The 21,078-nt window shown below is 40.7% G+C and overlaps 1 protein-coding gene across 1 annotated transcript; it reads left to right on the top strand.

The window, feature by feature from the left end:
• Positions 1-6,483: 6,483 nt before the first annotated feature.
• Positions 6,484-18,338, top strand: LOC100589669 (macrophage-expressed gene 1 protein-like). The gene is given in 6 exon segments (XM_030810040.1): positions 6,484-6,521; positions 13,693-13,767; positions 15,447-15,495; positions 16,191-17,802; positions 17,805-18,124; positions 18,126-18,338. Coding segments are annotated over 6 exon segments (2,307 nt in total).
• The last annotated feature ends 2,740 nt before the right edge of the window (positions 18,339-21,078 follow it).

Here is a 21,078-nt window from a genome sequence, read left to right as displayed (position 1 = left end):
AAAATAAGTCATAAAGCTCAGAGGAGAAATAATTAATTGAAACTAAGAAACCAGTACAAAATGTAAAAGGAAAAGTTTGTGGTTTAAAAGATAAACTAAATTGGCAAAACTTTATCTAGACTGAGAAAAAAGTGAGAAGACACAAATAAGTAAAATCAGAGATGAAAATGGAGGTATTATAAATGATATCACAGAAATTTAAAGGATCATTAGAGACTATTATCAGCAACTATGTGCCAATGAATTGGAAAACCTAGAAGAGACAGATCAATTTCTAGACTCATACAACCTACTAAAATTGAACCATGAAGAAATAGAGAACCTCAATAGACCAATAACAAGTAATGAGATAGAAGGAGTGATAAAAAGTCTCCCATCAAAGGAAAGACCAGAATCTGATGGCCCACATTTTCCTTGCTGTGTTAGTAGAAGAGGATGGAGTTTAGTAGCTTCTATTCATTGCTAAATTCCACCAAACACTTAAAAAAGAAGTAATACCAATCCTACCCAAATTAGTCAAAAAAATCAAACATGAGGGAATACTTCCAAATTCATTCTATAAGGCTAGGATAATCCTGATACTAAAACAAGACAAAGACACAACACAAAAAGAAAACTCTAGGCCAGTATCACTGATGAACATAGATGGAAAAGTTCTCAACAAAATACTAGCACACCAAATTCAACAACACACTAAAAAGATACTTTATCATGATCAAGAGGATTCATCCCAGGGATACAAGTATGGTTTAACATATGCAAATCAATAAATGTGATACATCACATCAGCCAAATAAAGGACAAAAAACATGATAATTTCAATAGACAGTGAAAAATCATTCCATAAAATTCAACATCCCTTCATGATAAAAGCTCTCAACAAACTGGGTATAGAAGGGACCTACTTCAACATAATAAGGGCCATATACAACAAACTCATGGCTAGTATCATACCAAATAAGAAAAAAATGAAAGCCTTTCCTCTAAGATGTAGAACAAGAAGAGAATGCCCACTTTCACCACTTTTATTCAACATAGTACTGAAAGTTCTAGCCAGAGCAATTAAACAAGAGAAATATAAGGCAAATATAAATTTGTAAACAAAGAAGTCAAATTATTTCTGTTTGTAGATATATAATCTTATATTTAGAAAAACCTAAAGACTCCACCAAAAGCTATTCAAACTGATAAATTTAGTAAAATTGCAGGATACATAATCAACATACAAAAATTAGTAGCATTTTTATATGCCAACATTGAAATATCTGAAAAAGAAACCAAGAAAGCAATCCCATTTATAATAGCTATGAATAAAATAAAATACCTGTAAATAACTTAACTGAAGAAATGAAAGATCTCTACAATGAAAAATATAAGACACTGATGAAAAAAATTGAAGGAGAACTCAAATAATGGAAAGGTATCCTATGTTCATGGATTGGAAGAATCAATAGTGTTAAAATGTCAATACTACCCAAAACTATCTACAGATTCCATGCAAACTCTATCAAATTACCAATAACATTCTTCACAGAAATAGAAAAAAAAATACTAAAATTTATATGGAACCACAAAATACCCAGAATAGTCAAAGTGATCCTAATCAAGAAAAACAAAGTTGGAGGCATCACATTACCTGACTCAAATTATACTACAAAACTATAGTACCAAAACAGCATGGCACTGGCATAGCAACAGACATACAGACCAATGGAACAGAATAAAAAACCCAGAAATAAATACACACATTTACAGTAAATTTATTTTTGACAAAGCCGCCAAGAACATACATTGGGGAAAGAACTGTCTCTTCAATAAATGACGCTGGGAAAACTAGACATCTATATGCAGAATAATGAAACTAGACCCCTCTCTTACCATATCCAAAAATCAAATCAAAATGGATTAAAGACTTAAGTGTAAGATCTGAAACTATAAAACTACTAGAAGAAAATATTGAAAAAATGCTTTAGGACTGGTTTGGACAAAGATTTTTTTAGTAAGACCTCAAGAGCATAGGCAACCAAAGCAAAAAATGGGCAAATGCAATATCTTTAAGCTGGAAACCTTCTGCACAGAAAAGTAAACAATCCATAAAGTGAAGAGACAACCTCTTGAATGGTATAAAAAATTTGCAAACTATTTGAAGAGAAAATCTCTTACAACTAAGAGTGCCACATATCATGTGTAGAATTAATAAAACCAGTTTAAAGTAGATTCAAATATTAAATAAAGTCTAATTGTTCTGTAAGACTCTTAAGCAATATTTTATTTTTTAAGCTGAAGACCACCAACTTTACAAAACCATTTTTGCTCTGAAGACAAAGAGAGGAAATTGACAATTGTGATAAAGTGAATTTTACCAAGATCATTTTGTCCATTTCTCAGATAATCAGTTCCATCTCATAACAAAATGACTGTGTAATGATTAACACATCTCTATCCAAAAAAGCCAGGATAGTAGAAATAAACATCTCCTATTAATAAATGGGTCAGAAGGCATTCTTTGGCATTCCCAGCCAGGCGTGGCTGCTTTTAAATTGATTGTCTGAATCTATTGATGAGCAATTTAAGAACAGTGATGTCTTGAGAGCTCAATCAAAGATATAATGTAGGCAGTGCAGAGAGAGAACATGTTATTTTTTCTGTCTTCCTGCCTCATCTGGCAGAGATAATTTCAAGACTAATTTTAGATTTTCAGTACTAATTAATGATTCAGTAAAATAAACAGGCTCTCCCTCCTCTTTGCCCCTTTTCCCTTCCCCACATAGACAGAAGCGTCCTTTATTTGTCTGGATTTTTATGGCCTCCCATAGATGAGGTATTTCCCACCATCTGGGATGCATCTGGGCAGCCCTTTCCAGTGAACATTCATCAACCTAACTGCCTGGCTTCAAGCCATAACTGCCTCTCTTCCTTGAGATTGAGCCCAGCCAACAAAATGCCACTTTCAAGATCAAGCAAGTTCAGGGTGATTATATTTTTCCCGAGTCACATCACCTCTGGATAATTTTCAGAGCTATTTTCAGGTCTATTTTAAGGGATAAGTCGATGTCACAATGTACATCAAGTTAATTGAGTCAATTGGATGCATGATTCCCAATGACTCCATGCTTGCCCATATTCCTGGTCTCAGAAAGCTTTTTAAAGAAAGGCACAGGGTGAGCTCTCTCAGCAGGGCATACCACAGCATTGTGGCTTCCCAGAAGAGGGTCTACCCCTCCCATCACTCCAAGCAGCATCAAAGAATCAGTCTCTTCAAAGAACAGACAGCAGACACTATGGGTGGAAGGCCACAGATGCCCTACAGATGTGGTTGGGCAATTATTTTCTAGGTTTTACCAGGCTGGTTTATAAGTCTATTTGAAAACTGAGAATGATTTTAGAGAACACCTTCTTCTATTTATCCTGGACACAGTAAAATAAATAAATGAGTGTTTACGTTATTTTCAATGAGCGAAAACAGCTACTTAACCAAGACAGACAAGACCTGCTTTAAGCAAAAGTATAAAATTCTACAACTTTGTCCTCTGTGTCACTGCCTCCCTCTTTAAGCCCCTCTTATCCTGATTCTGGGTTCTTTGTTCTTTCCATTACCACTTGCCTGTGTTCTCATGCAGCTGTCTTTTCCTGTGACTGAAGGCGTCAGCTAAATTCTGGCCCTAACAATGACTGGCTGTGATAGTGTGAGCACTGCCTCAGAGAATCCCTCTCTGAAAAACACTGAAGTGTTTGCTTCAATCTCAAAATCTGGTCCAGTTTCCCTAATTTTGAGGATTCCTTTGCTTGACAATGCCATCTACTGTTCCTACTTTTCATTTTCTTCTCTCCTTTCACTGCTACACTGGCATAACTTCCTTCAATACCTGGCCTTGCTCTAATTCCCTCTGAGCCCCATTTCAGATATCCCTATCTGAGACTGGTGAGTTCCACCCTTACAAATCTGTTGAAACTGTGCTGGTAAGACCACATCTTCCTTCATTCTTGCCAAATCAATAGCCCCCGTTCATATTTTTCCCCCTTGAGTTCCATGTCATGTTCACTAAGTATCACCGAGTGGTGACAGCCTTGAGGATCAGGATAAGGAATTTGGATGTCATCAGGACATGAATGAACAACAAAACTGATGAAGGCTCTTGAGAAAAGAATGACATGATTGGATTTGTACTTTAGGGAGGTTCACTTGCAGATTAAGGAGGAAGGATTGAATTGGAGAGAGTCTGAAGGCAAATTATTAACAATCGCTTTAAAATTGAGTGAGTCCCCACTGACCCCAAAAAATTGCCTGGAGGTAGAGATGGCATGAAAGAAGGATTCTATTGATTCTATAGATAATTAGGTCTATGGATAAGTAGTATCAAAGAACAGGAGAATCCATTCTGAAGGAGGGAGCAAGGGAGGCAGGAATTGTAAAACACCACAGTCTTCTCTTCTAGTTTGCTATCCTTACACCCTTCAGTCCACAACAAGAAGTGAAAAAATAGAGGTTTCTTTAGGTTTTCGGGGTTTTTTTTATACAAAAGATTTAACTACAAACTACTGCATTGGCCATAGTAATCATTTCCCCAATATCTGGCCTTAGAGAGAGACCCCAAGAATGCAGGCATGATGCCCAGAGCTGGGAACTCGAGGAGGGAGTATAATTTGCTTAGCTTCACAGTAGGAGACTCTGGCCCTGGCAGAGGAGAAACGGATTGAGTTTTGGGTGGAGAAGGGAAACTGTAATATATTTTTCTCATCTGGATGCAAGTTGAAGAGCTGCCAACATCAGCAGGGTATGGCCACCATCTTTCACAAATCCTTGAAAGAAGCTGCAGTGTCCTGTGGGTTTACACAATGCCCACTTCCTTCTGTTTCTTGCATGTTCCTCCCCAAATCGAGCCCCAAGCTATTTTTGTAAATAAAGACTTATTGGAACAAATTCATGCACATGCATTTTCTTATCACCTACTTTTGTGCTACAATGGCAGACTTAGATAGTTACCACAGAAACCATTTGGTTGCAAAGCCTAAAATATTTACTAGCTGATCATTTAAAGAAAATGCTTGTCAACCGCATTCTAAAAAAGTCCTAAAATGAATTTTTTGACAAAGCAACTAAATCACTTCTTTTTTTTTTGGTGGGGGGAAGAGTCTTTCTCTGTCACCCAGGCTGGAGTGCAGTGGCTCAGTCTCGGCTCACTGCAACCTCCGCCTCCCAGGTTCGAGCAATTCCCCTGCCTCGGCCTCCCTAGTAGCTGGGATTACAGGCGTGTGCCACCAAGCTCAGCTAATTTTTGTATTTTTATTAGAGATGGGGTTTCACCATGTTGGCCATGCTCGTCTTGAACTCCTGACCTCAGGTGATCCACCCACCTCAGCCTCCCAAAGTTCTGGGATTGCAGGTGTGAGCCACCATGCCTGGCCTCAACAGATCACTTCTCATTTACCTGTGTCATTAATCCAGATGACATTGCAGTCAGATTGTTTTCCTTAGAGAGATTCATGGCTTTGTTTAGGATATTAGTAAACAATATTCAGGTGGTCTCTCTGAGTCAACATGATGTCCCATACTGTCAAATAGGTAACCAGGGAGAAAGTCAAGTTCCTTAGACTAACATGCCTCTTCCCCCACTCCCATCCTGAAGACTGCATAGCAAGCTCAGCAAAGCTGAGAGCTGATATACATTGAGCTCCTGTCTGCACCTTGTAGAGCTTTACATGGAGGATTGCAGCCAATCCTCTTAGCAACTGCGTCTACTGTATAGAGGAAGCTCCTATTGTTTGTGTTTCACAGTTGGTAAGATGAGGGTTCAGGGAAACTCCAGGACTTGTGCAAAGTTACCTGTTGGGCTAGAATGTTGTCTATATTTCAATTCTGAAATCTCTATTTCCCATCCATATTTCATTCTAGCAGTTGAGATATTTGAGTGACTAGCAAAGCAAGAACAAAGTCTAGAGACTGAATAGACTCACAGTCCAGGCTTTGCTCTTAATCTCATATTGAGATTACCAACAAATAGAAGAGGCAATAGGAATATTTCAATAGAGGACCCAAAGCTCCCAATTCTACATAATTCTGTGATGGAAGAACCACTTAAAGTGCTTTATTCATCTTAACTTATTCATGGTTATTTCAGGTAGAAAGAAAAATGGTGGCAATTTTTACTTTGCTTTAGCTCAAGTTTATCTGAATATCCCATGGTAAAAGAGGAAAAAATTGAATGTGAGATTGGCTTTATGTTACCCAATAATGTAACAAATTTAGAAATATGAAATCTGCCAGTGGTTAACCTAGAGAGACCAAGCACAGTTCAGTCTCTTCTTTTGTTCAAATCTTCCTCAAGAAGGAAGTCACGTGACAGGGAAGATGTGGAGACTGTGAAATGAGGACATAAGAGAAATTCCACTGTGTGTGTTTCCAATCTTGTGTGTGCAAAGCTCTTCATATTAAATCATTTTCAGCTGAAGGAGAATGTAAGAGGCACTTTTTAGGTTAGGTCGATGTCATTTGGAAGCCTGAAGGCAGATGGGCAGGGGAAGTGAGTTGGTCCTAATGCTCAATCCTTGTAGAGCTTAGCTTGGAGGGCAGATGGAGAGGGAACAATAGCTCCAAGGGGTCATTCTGTCTCCTGTACTCTTCAAATAATGAATAACAGATGCTCAAGGAGTATTTATTTAATGACTAATGAATTAGGCTTTCACTAGAATGTCCTGGAGAACTGTGTTGAGAATAATGGCGGGGCAACCTCAGAATAAAGTGAAAATCAAGGGTGTGAGTGCTCAGTTATGTCTGCCATGATATGGAATAGGAGTGCCACATTAGGGTGTCCTTTTCCCTTCCCTTCCCTTCCCTGCCCTGCCCTGCCCTGCCCTGCCCTGCCCTCCCCTTCCCTCCCCTCCCCCTCCCTCCCCTCCCTCCCTCCCCTCCCTTCCCTTCCCTCCCTTCCCTTCCCTTCCCCTCCCTTCCCTTCCCCTCCCTTCCCTTCCCCTCCCCTCCCTTCCCCTCCCCTTGCCTCCCTCCCTACCTCTCTCTCTCTTTCTTTTGCTTTCTTTCTTCTTTTTTTTCTGTTTATTTCTTTTTCTTTCTTTCTTTCTCTTTCCTTCTTTCTTTCTCTTTCTTTCTTTCTTTCTTTCTTTCTTTCTTTCTTTTCTTTCTCCTTCCTTCCTTCCTTCCTTCCTTCCTTCCTTCCTTCCTTCCTTCATCTGTCCATCCATTCATTTGTTCTTTGTTTCTTTCCTTCCTGCCTGCCTTCCTTCTTTCGAGACAGGGTTTCACTATTTTGCCCAGGCTCGCCTTGAACTCTTGTGCTAAAGTGATCTCCTGTTTCAGCCTCGAGTAGCTGGGATGACAGGCTCACACCATCACACCAGCTCCTCTTTAGTCCAGTGGAAGTACCACCGCAAATCACTAACATGTGTCCTCCAAATCTAAATTTGCAAAAGGCAAAGGAAAAAAGGAGCAGAAAGGGAATAACTGATGATGAGAAAATGGATCAGGGAAAGTGAAAGATAGTGGAAGAAAAAGAGTGCTAATCAAGAACAGAAATGAAATGGCATGGGCCGCCAAATTCTGGCCTATCTTTTAATGGGAATATTTACAATTTCACATGGGCCTTCTGTTTTCACCCTCCAGATGAAAAGGAATCATGAAATCACTATGTTCTTATTTCTAATTTGGTTACAGGCCAACTTTAGAGGAGTTAGTCTCTCATAAGACAGGTAGGGTTAAAGGCCCCTCTTAATAAAAGGAAAAGACACTTGACCAAACTTGGGTTCAAGGCCCAACTTAGAAAGGTTAGAATCCTTCCTAAGATTTAGGAGTTAGAGGCTCCCTCTCAGTAAAGTCCCTCTGGGCTAAGAACAGGTTTGGCACTATGGGATGTTAACCATTAGTCTCTTTGGATTATTCTGCCTTGAACTCTTTGCTTATGGCTATGGGTGATAGGATTAGGCATGTACAGGACCATGGGACATGAAGAGCTTTTTTCTCCCTAAAAGGGCAAACTTGAGAGCTGATGGGACTGCTGGAAAAGATCTTTTGAGACTAAGTGGCCACCTGAACTTTACAGTGTCACTGCAATGGGTGGGTCTTTCTCTGGCCTCCCTGAGCTCCTCACCTTTCCCACTCTGCTGCAGGCAACACTTTTCTCCCTTCCCTTTCCCCTCTCTGTGCAAACTGATTGAATGAATGGCAAAAGTTGCTGTTTATCTGCTCTGTGAAGATTTGATTAATGGGACAAAAGATTTGTGAAGCTAGTCTTAAGCTGTAGCAAATCTGATATACCTTGTGCTATAAATTTGTCTTTCTGTATCATTCTGTCATAAAGAGGGGTACCTTAGGATAGAATGTAGGGCTAGGACCCCAGAAGCCCGCTATTCAAGCCAGCCCAGCAAACTGGTCAGTTACAAACTTCATTGCAGGTCCTTGGAAAAAAAAAACCGGATGAAGTTTCCCTCTCATCTTGTTTTATGCCTCTGGGAGCTAGACCCTATAACCATGTGGTAGAATTTTCAATTGGTCTCTAACATCCAGGGAACAGGAATTTGAGGGTTCATGTGAGCTAGCCCTAAAAATTATCTTGAGCACTTAAAAGCCTTTGGAAGCTCAAAATTGGCTGCCTCTAGGCTTCTTCTGGGAAGGGTAAGGGGAACTCCCAGTGCTGTAGCTCAGCAACTAAGGCATTGCCATTTTACAATGGTGGCCAGGGTTCAATTTCTGGCACAGGGAATGAGTCCCTTCTGGTTTCATATCCGTGTGACCTTTACCATTTGTTAATTCTTCTCCCCTCCACGAACTGTCTTGAATTTTCCTTTCTCTGAGCACCTGTGAGGTTACATGGGAGGTTATGTGTGGTAAAGTTCAAAAGAAATGTTGGCTGTTTGACCTCGCTAAAGTCAAGTAATAAGAGATTTAAAAGGACTTTTGTTTTAAAGGGTGCTGTGCTTAAAAGTCGGCTTAATTAAAAGTGGATATTCAAGCCTGGGACTCCTTGGGAAAAACAGGAGGAAACACAGACCCCATTTTGGGAAAAGCCTTTGTTTTTCTCATGAAACCCCACGAATTGGAAGTGGATAGATCCTTTCAAAATCTAAGGCTCTGTTCTGTTTTGCATTGCGTTATCTGACATTTTTGACTCTTGTTGGGGAATATCAGAAATTACTTCACATTATGAGAGTTTTGGTGTGTAATAACTAGGTAGAAAATATACTTTGGGGAATCTCTAACAGCAGTTATGGGGGAATATGTGGCTCTGAATGTTTGGATTAGAGAAGCATGCTCTTGGCCACCTGGAAGGTGTGGAGATGTCCTCACCCCTGCACGGAGAGATAAGACTCCCATTGGGGCATGGGCTAATCACAGAATGGGCTGATTGGCTTTAGATTGCTTTGCAATAAAATGCACAGCAAAATCATAGCAATGTCTTATTCCATAACATTTCTCTGTTGGAGATCTAGGATCTGGTATAAAAATGAGACACTTAAGTGTAAGGAATCTGTTTTGCCTTCCAGCTGTGCCTGCTAATTAGGCTGTAGAGCCTGCATGCTTTCTTGGTCCTGTTCCCCCAAGGGCTCTGCCCTGAAGCCAATAATCCAATTAAGAAACTGGAAAATGAAAAATCTTACAAGTACTGGATCTTCTGTCTGTGTATTTTTATGTGTTGTGTGTGTGATATGGAAGAGCTTTGCTTAATTGGCTTAAAAATAATAAATGTCTAAATCAAATATTTTGTCAGGAAAATAAAAATTGTAATGCCTTTTAGTTCATGTGACTTAAATAATCTTTGGGAAATAAAGACAGTTCTAAAGATTGTTGGTAAAATATCTTCAAAAATTTAGACATTTGGTCTAAATAGGCAGGTCAGATATTAGGTTTACTAAATGCTTTAAGGTCATAAACTGCTTCTTTGACTTTTGATAATTGTTCAATGAAATCGAAATTGCTTACTAACTAGGTTTTTCACCAAAAGTAAAAGTTGCTAAGAGTTAATATTGTAACATGTAATTGAGACTTACTGAAGAAATAGTTTTACAGTAGAGGTGTGTAAGAAAAGTGAAATGTGTTTTTGGTAAAGATTATATAAGAAGTCATGGGAATGTAAATTTTTTTGCCTAGATTAAAGGGTTAAAGGATTGTTTTAAGTTAGATAAGATAAAACTAAAGGTTTGAGCAAGTTGTGGAAGGTTTGTAAAAAATTAATCTTGTAAAAGCAATTCTGTGTGAACATACTGGCTAAAGTTAAAGGGACATTATTCAGTTTTCCCATAAAGTAAATGTTGAAATAAAATCATAACAGTTTTTCTTAGAGCACTGATCTGCACTTTAACAAAAATTTGTAAAGGGTTATAAAAGGTTTATGAGAATCTTATGGTCAAACTGATTAAAATTGGCTAGATTTAGCTATAAGGTTTTATTAAGAATTGGGTTTAACATTAATAGTACACTAGTGTAAAGGTGAAATTTGGTTTATTTGGTGTAAAAATCATACAGGAGCATTGTCAAAGATGAAGTGGTGTTTGGCTCTCTTTGGGCTGTATTTTTATAAATACGTTATTGGTACATGTTATAAAATGTAAATGCCTATAATTCTGATATGATGTAATATACATTATTAGTAATAATTATAATTGTTACATAAAATTGTTGTGGCCAGGCATGGTGGTTCATGCATTTCATACAGCACTTTGGGAGGTGAAGGTGAGTGAATAATTTGAGGTCAGGAGTTTGAGACCAACCTTGCCAACATGGTGAAACCCTGTTTCTACTAAAAATACAAAAAAAATTAGCTGGGCATAGATGCTGCATGCCTGTAATCCTAGCTACTCAGGAGGCTGAGGTGGAGGTTGCTTTGAGCTGAGATCATCCCACTACACTCCAGCCAGCCTGGGCAACAGAGCAAGACTCCATCTCAATAATAAATAAATACTTGTATGCCACAGAAGAAACCAAAATTCCTAGTTGATTGCAGTTTTAGTAGAGGCTGTCCTAAGGCATTTTGTCATCCACAGAAAATTGTTGTCTTGATTTAATCCTCTTTAAAAGGTGGTTTTTAATCAGTTATAGGACTTTGATAGGTGCTTTTAAATGCAGGTTTCTGGTATTAAAATAGAGCAAAAAACTTTCAGAACTCCTGGAGAGCTGAAATATTCTTGAATATTAAGCAGAACAGGAGTTAACCATATGGAATGAACTAACAGAAGACTGAAGTAATCTTTTTTTGACTTTGTGTAAGACCTTGCTGATCCTTTGTTTTGTTTTTCAGAACCAAGAAAACTTTTCTATTAAGCTATTCACAGCTTTTAACAATTGAGCAAAGTATACTCTTATAAAAAATTGCTAGCATATTTGTTTCTCTCTACCTGATTTCTCCAGGATTTTGAAACTATTTACGAGTATTCTTAAATTATGGCAATATACTTATTTGCATAAGTGCAGTAAGAATCTGTTTTCTTTTGCAAGAGGACACAATTGGAGAAACCGGTTATTTTACCAAAGCTTTGACCGAAATAAAGTGCTTTCTTTTAACGAATCAAATTTGAAAACTGGCCTCATATCTTGTCTTTGCAGTTCTTGTACAGGGTTCCTAACCTGTGGTAAGTAAAGAATGTCACTTTCTGACAGGCCCAGGAGCCCCAAGCTACCTTGGGACCTCAAGAGGAGAGGAATTTGCTCGTATTTGAGTATACAAACCCATGGCTGAGCTTGCCTGAAAAAAGGTCTTATCTGAGGTTCCTTATGGAGCAGAGTTCCATCAAAGCCAATTTTAAAAGCCTATGTGAAAACTAATTATTCTTGCTGCACTTTATACAAAAAATCAGGCCAAGTATAGTAAAGTAAATTGGTCTTACCATAATTTATCATTAGTAAAAATGGGAGACTGGAGAGGGAAAAGATTATGTTTCAAAAATGATGGTACACACGCTATTACATTCTCTCATCAGTTGTTTTTGAGGTTTTTTTCTGCAATTTATAATGACTATGTTTATTCCTGTGAACCAACCAGTGGTCTCTGGCTGTAGCTCAGAAAAAACAAGAGGGATAGGTAATGCAAAAACCTAGATCAATATTCTAGTTCTGGACACATATTGGAATCAGCTAGCAACCCCACATCAGTTTGGTTCCAACAGTTGCCCATTTCATGGAAAGCCATCTTATTTAGTTTACTTGAGACAATTTTACTTATTTTGATTTATGGTTGTGGATCATATTTGTTGTTGTACTCTGTGTAGGAATGCACAATAAGCTTACTGAAATGTCTTCATAAATTGAATACTTATTAATTTGCCAGATATCACCTTTTGTCAGAGTTATGAATGGCCCTCACCATACTGGTGCTTTCCTACTGAGTTCCTTTCTACCTGAATACAAGAGACCCTAATAGTTAGGCAGAAATATCTTGGCCCCTATTCAGCATGAAAAATTACAGAGGATAGATCTTCATCCCTCTACAACCCTTAAGATTAAGGCTTCTCTTATAAAAGGGATGGGGGAAATATGTCAGAGGTGTTTGAACCAGAGCAACTTCATCTTCACTAGGAGCTGGCTAAAATAAGGCTGAGACTTGCTGGACTGCATTCCCAGTAGGTTAGATATTCTAAGTCACAGGATGAGATAGGAAGTTGGCACAAGATATAGGTCATAAGACCTTGCTCATAAAACTGCACGCAGCTGACCAGGCACCATGGGTCACACCTGTAATCCCGCACTTTGGGAGACCAAGGTGGGCAGATCACTTGAGGTCAGGAGTTCAAGACCAACCATGGCCAACATGGTGAAGCCCTGTCTCTACTAAACATACAAAAATTAGCTGGGTGTGGTAGTGTGTGCCAGGAGTCCCAGCTACTCAGGTGGCTGAGGCAGGAGAATTGCTTGAACTCAGGAGGCAGAGGATGCAGTGAGCTGACATTGTGCCACTGCACTCTAGCCTGGGCAATAGAGCCAGAGACTGTCTCAAAAAGCAAGGAAACAAACAAAAAAGAAACCAAAAAACCAGCATGCAGTAAAGAAGCTGGTGAAAACCCATCGAAATTGAGATGGCAATGATAGTGACCTCTGGTCATCCTCACTGCTTATTATATGTTAATTATAATGCATTAGCATGCTAAATGACACTCCCACCAGTGCCATGACAGTTTATACAAATGCCATGGCAACGTTGTCAGGAAGTTACTCTATATGGTCTAAAAAGGGGATGACTCCTCAGTTCTGGGAATTGCCCACCCTCTTCCTGGAAAACTAATGAATAATCCACCCCTTGTTTAACATATAATCAAGAAACAACAATAAGTATTCTTAGTCAAGCAGCACATGCCTCTGCTCTGCCTATGGAGTAGCCATTCTTTTATTTCTTTACTTCTCTAATAAACTTGCTTTCACTTGATGGACTCACTCTGAATTCCTTCTTGTGTAAGATTCAAGAATCCTCTCTTGGGATCTGGATCAGGATCGTTTTCAGTAACATCATGACAAGAATCTCTCATGCTATCAAAATTGTTGGAAATAATTGTGGTGGCTGTAAAATATTTTGTCTTATGAATACAATGTAATTTTACTCTTTTTGGCTCTTTTAGCTATTTTCCTCTTTTGTCTATAATAAAATGAAGTCAAAGGCTGTAGAAGAAATAAAAATTACAGTGACTGGGCATCTGGAGAAATAGGAACACCTGAATATAGAATTATTTGTATTAACCTTGCTTGTATTCTCATTTCAGGAAAGTGAAGGCTCAACAGGATCTATTAAAGAGAAAGGAGAGGGTAGCAAATTGTCAGCTTGTCTCCAAAGCGGTGTAAGTGAAAGAGTATTCTAATTTTGATGAACAATCCCAGAAATAGTTTGAAGAGAAATGTGGATATATTTCAACAGATTTATTGGAAGTACTCAAGGGCATTCAACTCTCATTTTTCTAATTCTGGGATCATGCTGCTGAGGAATATATTTATAACTAACTGATTTATAAATTAACCAGAAGATCTTGCAAAAGTTTGGTTCTCTAGCCAAATATAGACTGGGCACTGGTTCATAAATTAATCTCTCTTGGTAGCTGGTGCCAGCTCCCAGAGGCATGATAACCGTGGCACAAATACACTCAGAATGGACGGGCACAGTAGTGCATGCCAGTAGTCCCAGCTTCTCTGGAGGCTGAGGCAAGGGGATAGCTTGATTCTGGGAGTTCTGGGCTGTAGTGTGTTATGCCAATCAGGTGTCCTCCTTAAGTTCAGCATCACTATGGTGACCTTTCTGGAGCAGACCACCAGGTTGCCTAAGCAGGGGTAAAAAGGCCCAGGTTGGAAATAGAGCAGGTCAAAACTCCCATGCTGATCATGGGACTGTGATCATAGTGGGACCATGCCTAGGAAATAAGCGAGACCCTGTATTGGAAAAAAAAAAAAAAGACCCAGAATGCAATATTTCTGGATTTACAGAACACCATCATGGTTTTTATAATAACTAGTGAAGCCGAGCCTGGGAAGCTAGGCAACTAGCCTCATTCTTTCTAAAAACACTTCTTAGCTGCATCAATGACCATCAGAGGAATTCAATTCCTTGGAATCTTCTTTCCAGGATGCATACAGGTGATGGTGTAGTGATACCTGTGAATTGCAAACTCACACCGCATCAGGTTCATGGTATAATTTTGGGAATGTTAAGGATGCAATTGGGATCTTCATTAACTCCCCTGGATTCCCCGGCTACCACTAAGTGTACTAAGACACAGCCTAATTGTCCTAAAGAATTAACAGAGTTGGTTCTCAATCAATCTTAGCACCAGATAAATGGGCCTAGAAACATTGTTTTAAATTATGGGCTCTAATAGAGCTGGCGTTGGCATATGAAAAGACATTTATGAAATTATATTCTTCTAGTGATGTAACAAATGAATTGTTGCTTTTAGAAAAAATACTGAGTAATGAAGAGCCACATTCTTTTCATGCACCTAAATTGAATACACATACTTAGCAATGGAATGAAAAATTAAAGGTATAATGGGTACCAACTTCATGCAAAATGCACACACACAGGGGCTATATAAATGTGTGTACACATACACATATGTTCCTTGACCCCTGTCTTCCACTGATAAATCAAAATCTAGATAATAGTGTGGTTTTGTCTTGAATATTTCTACCTGAAAGAAAACAGGTCAGTATAGGGGCCCCTCACTCTCACTCTGAATGCTTAGGAAAATGCAAAACTGAGGTTTTTCAGCATATTTTAACAGAATCCTCTTCAGGCCTTGTCAGCTCTGCCACAGACAATGTCATCCCCAAAGACAGAACTATTCGGGCTTATAACAATGAAACCCACAGGACAAGTGTCCAAGAGTTTCACTCCTTTCTTTTGTGGAAACAGCCTCCACCCCCAGGCAAATGGGAAACCAGGTTGGCCTTGACTTACAGCTTGCATGGGTATGGTGGAGGCAGGGTGTTTCAGTAAGGATGATGTCATTTGCCTCTGTGTTTCCAGTAAAAGGAAACTGGTGTTGGAGTCCCAGGAAACAGCAGTCAGGGAAAATGTAAAACACCAAGTCCAAGAGAGAGAAAAAAGAAAAGACAAACTTTCTGGTGGAGGAAGCAGTAGGTTGTGGGGTCACACCTTTTCTAAGTGCACACTCCTGCAGCAGAGTAACCAGCCATGGCTGGGGGAAAATTAGGATAGTTAACTGTTAGGCATGTAGGGCCTAACAGTTTTTTAGGTCCTACATGCCTAAAACATGTGTTTGCATGTTTAGCATGGCATAAATTTTTAGGCCCTACATGCCTAAAACATGTGTTTGCATGTTTAGCATGGCATAAATTTTTAGGCCCTACATGCCTAAAACATGTGTTTGCATGTTTAGCATGGCATAAATTTTTAGGCCCTACATGCCTAAAACATGTGTTTGCATGTTTAGCATGGCATAAATTTTTAGGCCCTACATGCCTAAAACATGTGTTTGCATGTTTAGCATGGCATAAATTCTTCAAAGTCCTGATGGACTTTAATATTCCAGCCAACTCTCATTTCCTCATTTTGCAATTAGATTAGCTTAAAGAGAAACTGGTAGCTTTTGGAGAACTGTTGAATTTTGGAGAACTGTATCCACAGCTGCTTTCTTTTTCTTGTCAGCTTGTCTCCAAAGCGGTGTTTGGAGACAAACACCATTTAGTTTGCCTGAAGCTTGCTGGCCGCTGTGTCGGCTCCTGTGCGGCTGGGGCTGTCTGAGCCAAGAACAGCTTCAGGGCTGCCATCCTCTTCTGGACAGTGGCAGCATGGGCTACATCAGGCAAGCCTTTGGGGGAGACAGATGAAGTTGGATTTCAAAAATGCAAGGATGCCTTGAAACTGCCTGTCCCGGAAGTCCTACCTGGTGGGGGCTGGGACAATCTGCGGAATGTGGATATGGGATGGGTGATGGACTTGACTTACACCAACTGCAGGACAACTGAGGATGGACAGTATATCATCCCTGATGAAATCTTCTCCATTCCCCAGAAACAGAGCAACCTGGAGATGAACTCAGAAATCCTGGATTCTTAGGTTAATTACCAGAGCAGTACCTCCTACTCCATCAACACAGATCTCTCTCTTTATTCCAAAGTCAATGCCAAGTTCTCTGCTGAGTTCCAGAGAATGAAAACCCTTCAAGTGAAGGACAAAGCTATAGCTACCCGAGTTCAGGTAAGAAACCTCATCTACACAGTCAAAATCAACCCAGCCTTAGAGCTAAGCTCAGGTTTTAGGAAGGAGCTCCTTGACATCTCTGACCGTCTAGAGAACAACCAGACAAGGATGGCCACCTACCTGGCAGAACTCCTGGTCCTCAACTATGGCACCCACGTCATCACCAGTGTGGATGCTGGGGCTGCTCTCACTCAGGAGGACCACATCAGGGCCTCCTTCCTCCAAGACAGCCAGAGCAGTCATAGTGCCGTGACTGCCTCTGCTGGACTTGCCTTCCAAAACACCATGAACTTCAAATTTGAGGAAAACTATACCTCGCAGAATGTCCTCACCAAGAGCTACCTCTCAAACCGAACCAACTCCAGGGTGCAGAGCATCGGAGGGGTTCCTTTTTACCCAGGCATCACCCTCCAGTCCTGGCAGCAGGGTATCACCAACCACCTGGTGGCCATCGACCGCTCTGGCCTGCCACTGCATTTCTTCATCAACCCCAACATGCTGCCTGACTTGCCAGGCCCCCTGGTGAAGAAGGTGTCAAAGACGGTGGAAATTGCTGTGAAGCGCTATTACACATTCAACACCTACCCTGGCTGCACAGATCTCAATTCTCCCAACTTCAACTTTCAGGCCAACAGAGATGATGGCTCCTGCGAGGGGAAAATGACTGACTTCTCTTTCAGTGGGGTTTATCAGAAATGCAGCCAGTTCTCAGGGAATAAAAATGTTGTTCTCTGCCCAAAGTTGGAGCAGAAGAATCCACTCACTGGTGATTTCTCCTGCCCCTCTGGCTACTCCCTAGTGCACCTTCTATCCGAGACTCGTGAAGTGGGTTACAATCACCTGGAGTGCCATAAGAAGTGCACCCTCCTTGTCTTCTGCAAGACCGCGTGTGAAGATGTGTTCCAGGTGGTAAATGCTGAATTTAGGGCTTTTTGGCGTGTGGCCAGTAGCCAAGTACCTGACAACTCAGGACTGCTTTTTGGGGGCCTCTTCAGCAGCAAGAGCATAAATCCCATGACAAACGCACAGTCATGCCCAACTGGCTACTTTCTACTGAGACTCTTTGAAAACCTCAAGGTATGGGTTTCTCAGGACTATGAGTTGGGAAGCAGGTCTTCGGTTCCTTTTGGTGGGTTCTTCAGCTGCACAGTTGGGAACCCCTGGTGGTCCCAGCCATATCCAAGGACTTAGGGGCACCTTCCCTGAAAAAGTGCCTGAGAGGCTGCAGCCAGCACCTAGCCCTCATCAGCGATGGACGCCAAGTGTCCTACTGTGTCAAGGCTGGGCTCTTTATAGAAAAGTTCCTTCCCCCTGCTAGTCTCTCCCCTTTCACCCAGCCACCCCTTAGGAGTGAGGCTGACACCAACACTGTCATAGTGACCTGTTCTGAGAATGCGAGATCCTGGATTAAAGATTCCCAGACCCACCAGCGGAGGCTGGGAGAGCCATTAGAGCTGCGCAGCGCCATGAATGCCATCCAAGGGGGATGGTGGTAGTCTGTCAGGAGGGGCTACAGCTGGTATTGTAGTGGGGGCCACCACCATTCTGGCTGTTGTCATCACTCTGGCTATCTATGGCACCTGGAAGTTCAAGAAGAGGGGATACTGGGCATTTTGGAAGAGGCAGAGTTTGGTTCCAGGCACTGCAGCAACTGGAGACACGCCTGACCAAGAGCAGGGGCAGAGTCCAGCTTAAATCTCTCCCTGAAAAGGGTTTCTCTCATCTCCAAACAGCATGGTCATTTCTGATTACTTCTATTTTCCTAAGTATTGAAATGGCAAGTGCAACCAAAATCACAGAGAAATTTGTGACTTCTTGTTTAGGTCTCTGGGCCAGGCAATTCATATTGCTACATGGACAGGGGTGGGGTTGGGGAGAGGGAACAGTTGGTACTCTTGAAGCAAAAGCCATCTTGGGACTAAAATAGGAAGCAGGTGTCCTTTCCCAATGTGTGTCACTTTCTTCATCTGAGTGCATTTGTGTAAAAACAGAGAAGGGGAATGTTAACATTTGGATTTGGAAACTATGCATTTACTCTGAAGTCTGCAGTGGTTTCCAACATGTGTGCTGTAAGAATTTCTGCTTAAATGCATCTCTCTCTCTCCCCTCACCCCCGTTAAAGTTGTCTGGATCTCATGCTCCTAGAGCCTGGCAAAACCCTGAAAAGACACAAGTCCTGCTTGGCCACTGCTTTTTAACTTTTAGGCCTCCCTGTTGACAGACTGCGTTATCTCCTCCATGTCATCTAAACAGCATCTGAAAAGAAAGATGTTGCCTGCACCAATTCCACTTTTTTCCAGCTTCCCCATGAAGTCTTCCTTAGACCAGACCACTCTTGGGCTTCTGACTAGTGTCATGAAGTTCTCCAAAAATATTTTAACATATAAGCTTCTATTAGTGGGTCAATGGGGAAGGGACAGTTTGTAGACAAGGAGCAAGGAAAGACAGATAAAAACTGAAAAAGATTCTCGTGCTCAGGAGAAACTGAAATTCTTACCCACAACCAACTACCTGATTCCTTCCTCTTAGCTCATCACAAATGGGGCATTGAAAGGAGCTGTAGATTTGGATAGACCAAATTTTACGGTTTCATGTTCTATGTTACCAAAGTACTACCTCTTCCTTTTCCAAGGCCACATTTCATTAAGTTTGCATTGTTCTGGGGGTGAAAAAGGCAAGAAGTTAAAGTAAGCCCACATCTAAGTATTGTTTCTTCCCTAAAACCAAAACAGAGTAGATAACACCAATTATGGACCCTAGCTTTTTTTTCCAGCAGAAAGGGAGCTGACGTGATCAAATCCATATTTTCAAATTAACTGAAAAAGGCATCCAGCACCATTTGTAACACATTTATTTCAGTTCCAGGCTGAGAGCCCTGGGGCAGTTAGCAGGACACATGATTGTCAGCTGGCAATAGTTGGGGCTTTACTCAATTTTAATACCAATCTCATCTGATTGTAATTACTCCACCACTGTCATGTTCCCCCACAAAATGTTTTTTAAAGGATAAATTCATTCACCGAATCAAATATCATTACTGATTTATCTTCTATGAAGGATGACTGTTCTCTTTGTTAATGTTCACAATCAAGATCTTGGGCTGAGAAGAGGCCCTTCATCCAAGGAGTTTGAAGCATCACAGCGTGTGGGAAGGTGGGAACCAGGATACCCATTCATTTCCAACTGAGATACAGAGAAGTGAGTCACAGAATTTGAGCCCTGCTCTCCTGACTGCCCAGTCAAGGACACTGATTTCTATAGCCCCTTTACTTAATCCTGCCTCTTAAGCATTAAAACATTCTTCTAAACCTCTGAGTGTTTTGTGGGTTCCGAGTGTTTTGTACGTTTTAGCCAAGTTAACCACCCTATGGATTCTTTGAAGATTATTGAGTCAGAAAGGCAAAATATAGCCCCAATGTGTTAACTGCCTATTGAAATGAGAAGTTCTTCACAAACTTATATTCCCACTAACAAGATTGCACATAAATATGCATTAAAGTATGTACTAAGAAACCCTCTGTCCAACGGCTCATGCATAATGAAGTCCGAACATGGGAGTTTGCAGGTTGCATTCATCAAGTCATTTTGCAGAGTCAGATCCCTGATGGAAGAGCTCACAGGCTCTGCCTTCCAAGTCCTGGGTTCCTAACTGGTGACCTTAGGCTGGGGTCTGTGGGGAGACCAATCCTGGCTTCCAAGAAAACCACATTCCATGGACTATCAGAAATAGACACAGATGTTGGTAACAAAGGAGGCTCTGCATTTGCATTTTATTTTTGAATTTTTGTCAGTTTTGAGATGATTAACATTAAACATTTATTTGAGAAACAACAGGCAGAAGCAACAATTCAAACATACTTCATATTGTAGTCAGGTGAAGGAATCTTTAAAAATGAACATTCACAATTTTAACGATGGTTTTTCTCCCTCATGTTCACTTATTTTCCCAGGCATATTGTCTGTTCCGTTAGGTGAAGAGTCTAACCAGGTCAAATGTGTGGGTGAGAACAATGTGGAATATATATTTTTTAAGTGGGGTTTGAAGGGACTTTTCCCGCATCCAGTGGAAGGGCTTGTGGTTGCCCTCAGGGAGGTAACCCAAATCCGTCACAGAATAGGTGCACTAATCTACAAAAGGCGGAAGGTTAACAACAGCAACAATTTTGTGGTTGTTCATTTGCCGTTTATTGTTCTGCACAGACACCTCATGAGCACCAGGTGGCGATCTCTCAGAGCAACACCAAGGACTTCAAAACACTCCAGTTACAAACAGAACAAATCACATTAGGACATTCACCTGCCTCTCCCAGAACCCCCAATCTAATGCGGGGGACCACAGAGAAGGAAAGGGGTCAGGGGTCCTTTCTTGTACCACATGGGCATCCCCCCAATTCTCTCATGCATACAATAGTGCATCACCAAGACGAGTACTTTT

This window comes from Nomascus leucogenys, chromosome 4, assembly GCF_006542625.1.
Source record: "Nomascus leucogenys isolate Asia chromosome 4, Asia_NLE_v1, whole genome shotgun sequence".
NCBI lineage: Eukaryota > Metazoa > Chordata > Mammalia > Primates > Hylobatidae > Nomascus > Nomascus leucogenys.
Note: the sequence above shows the minus strand (reverse complement) of the source record. Positions and strands in the feature narration are given on the sequence as shown.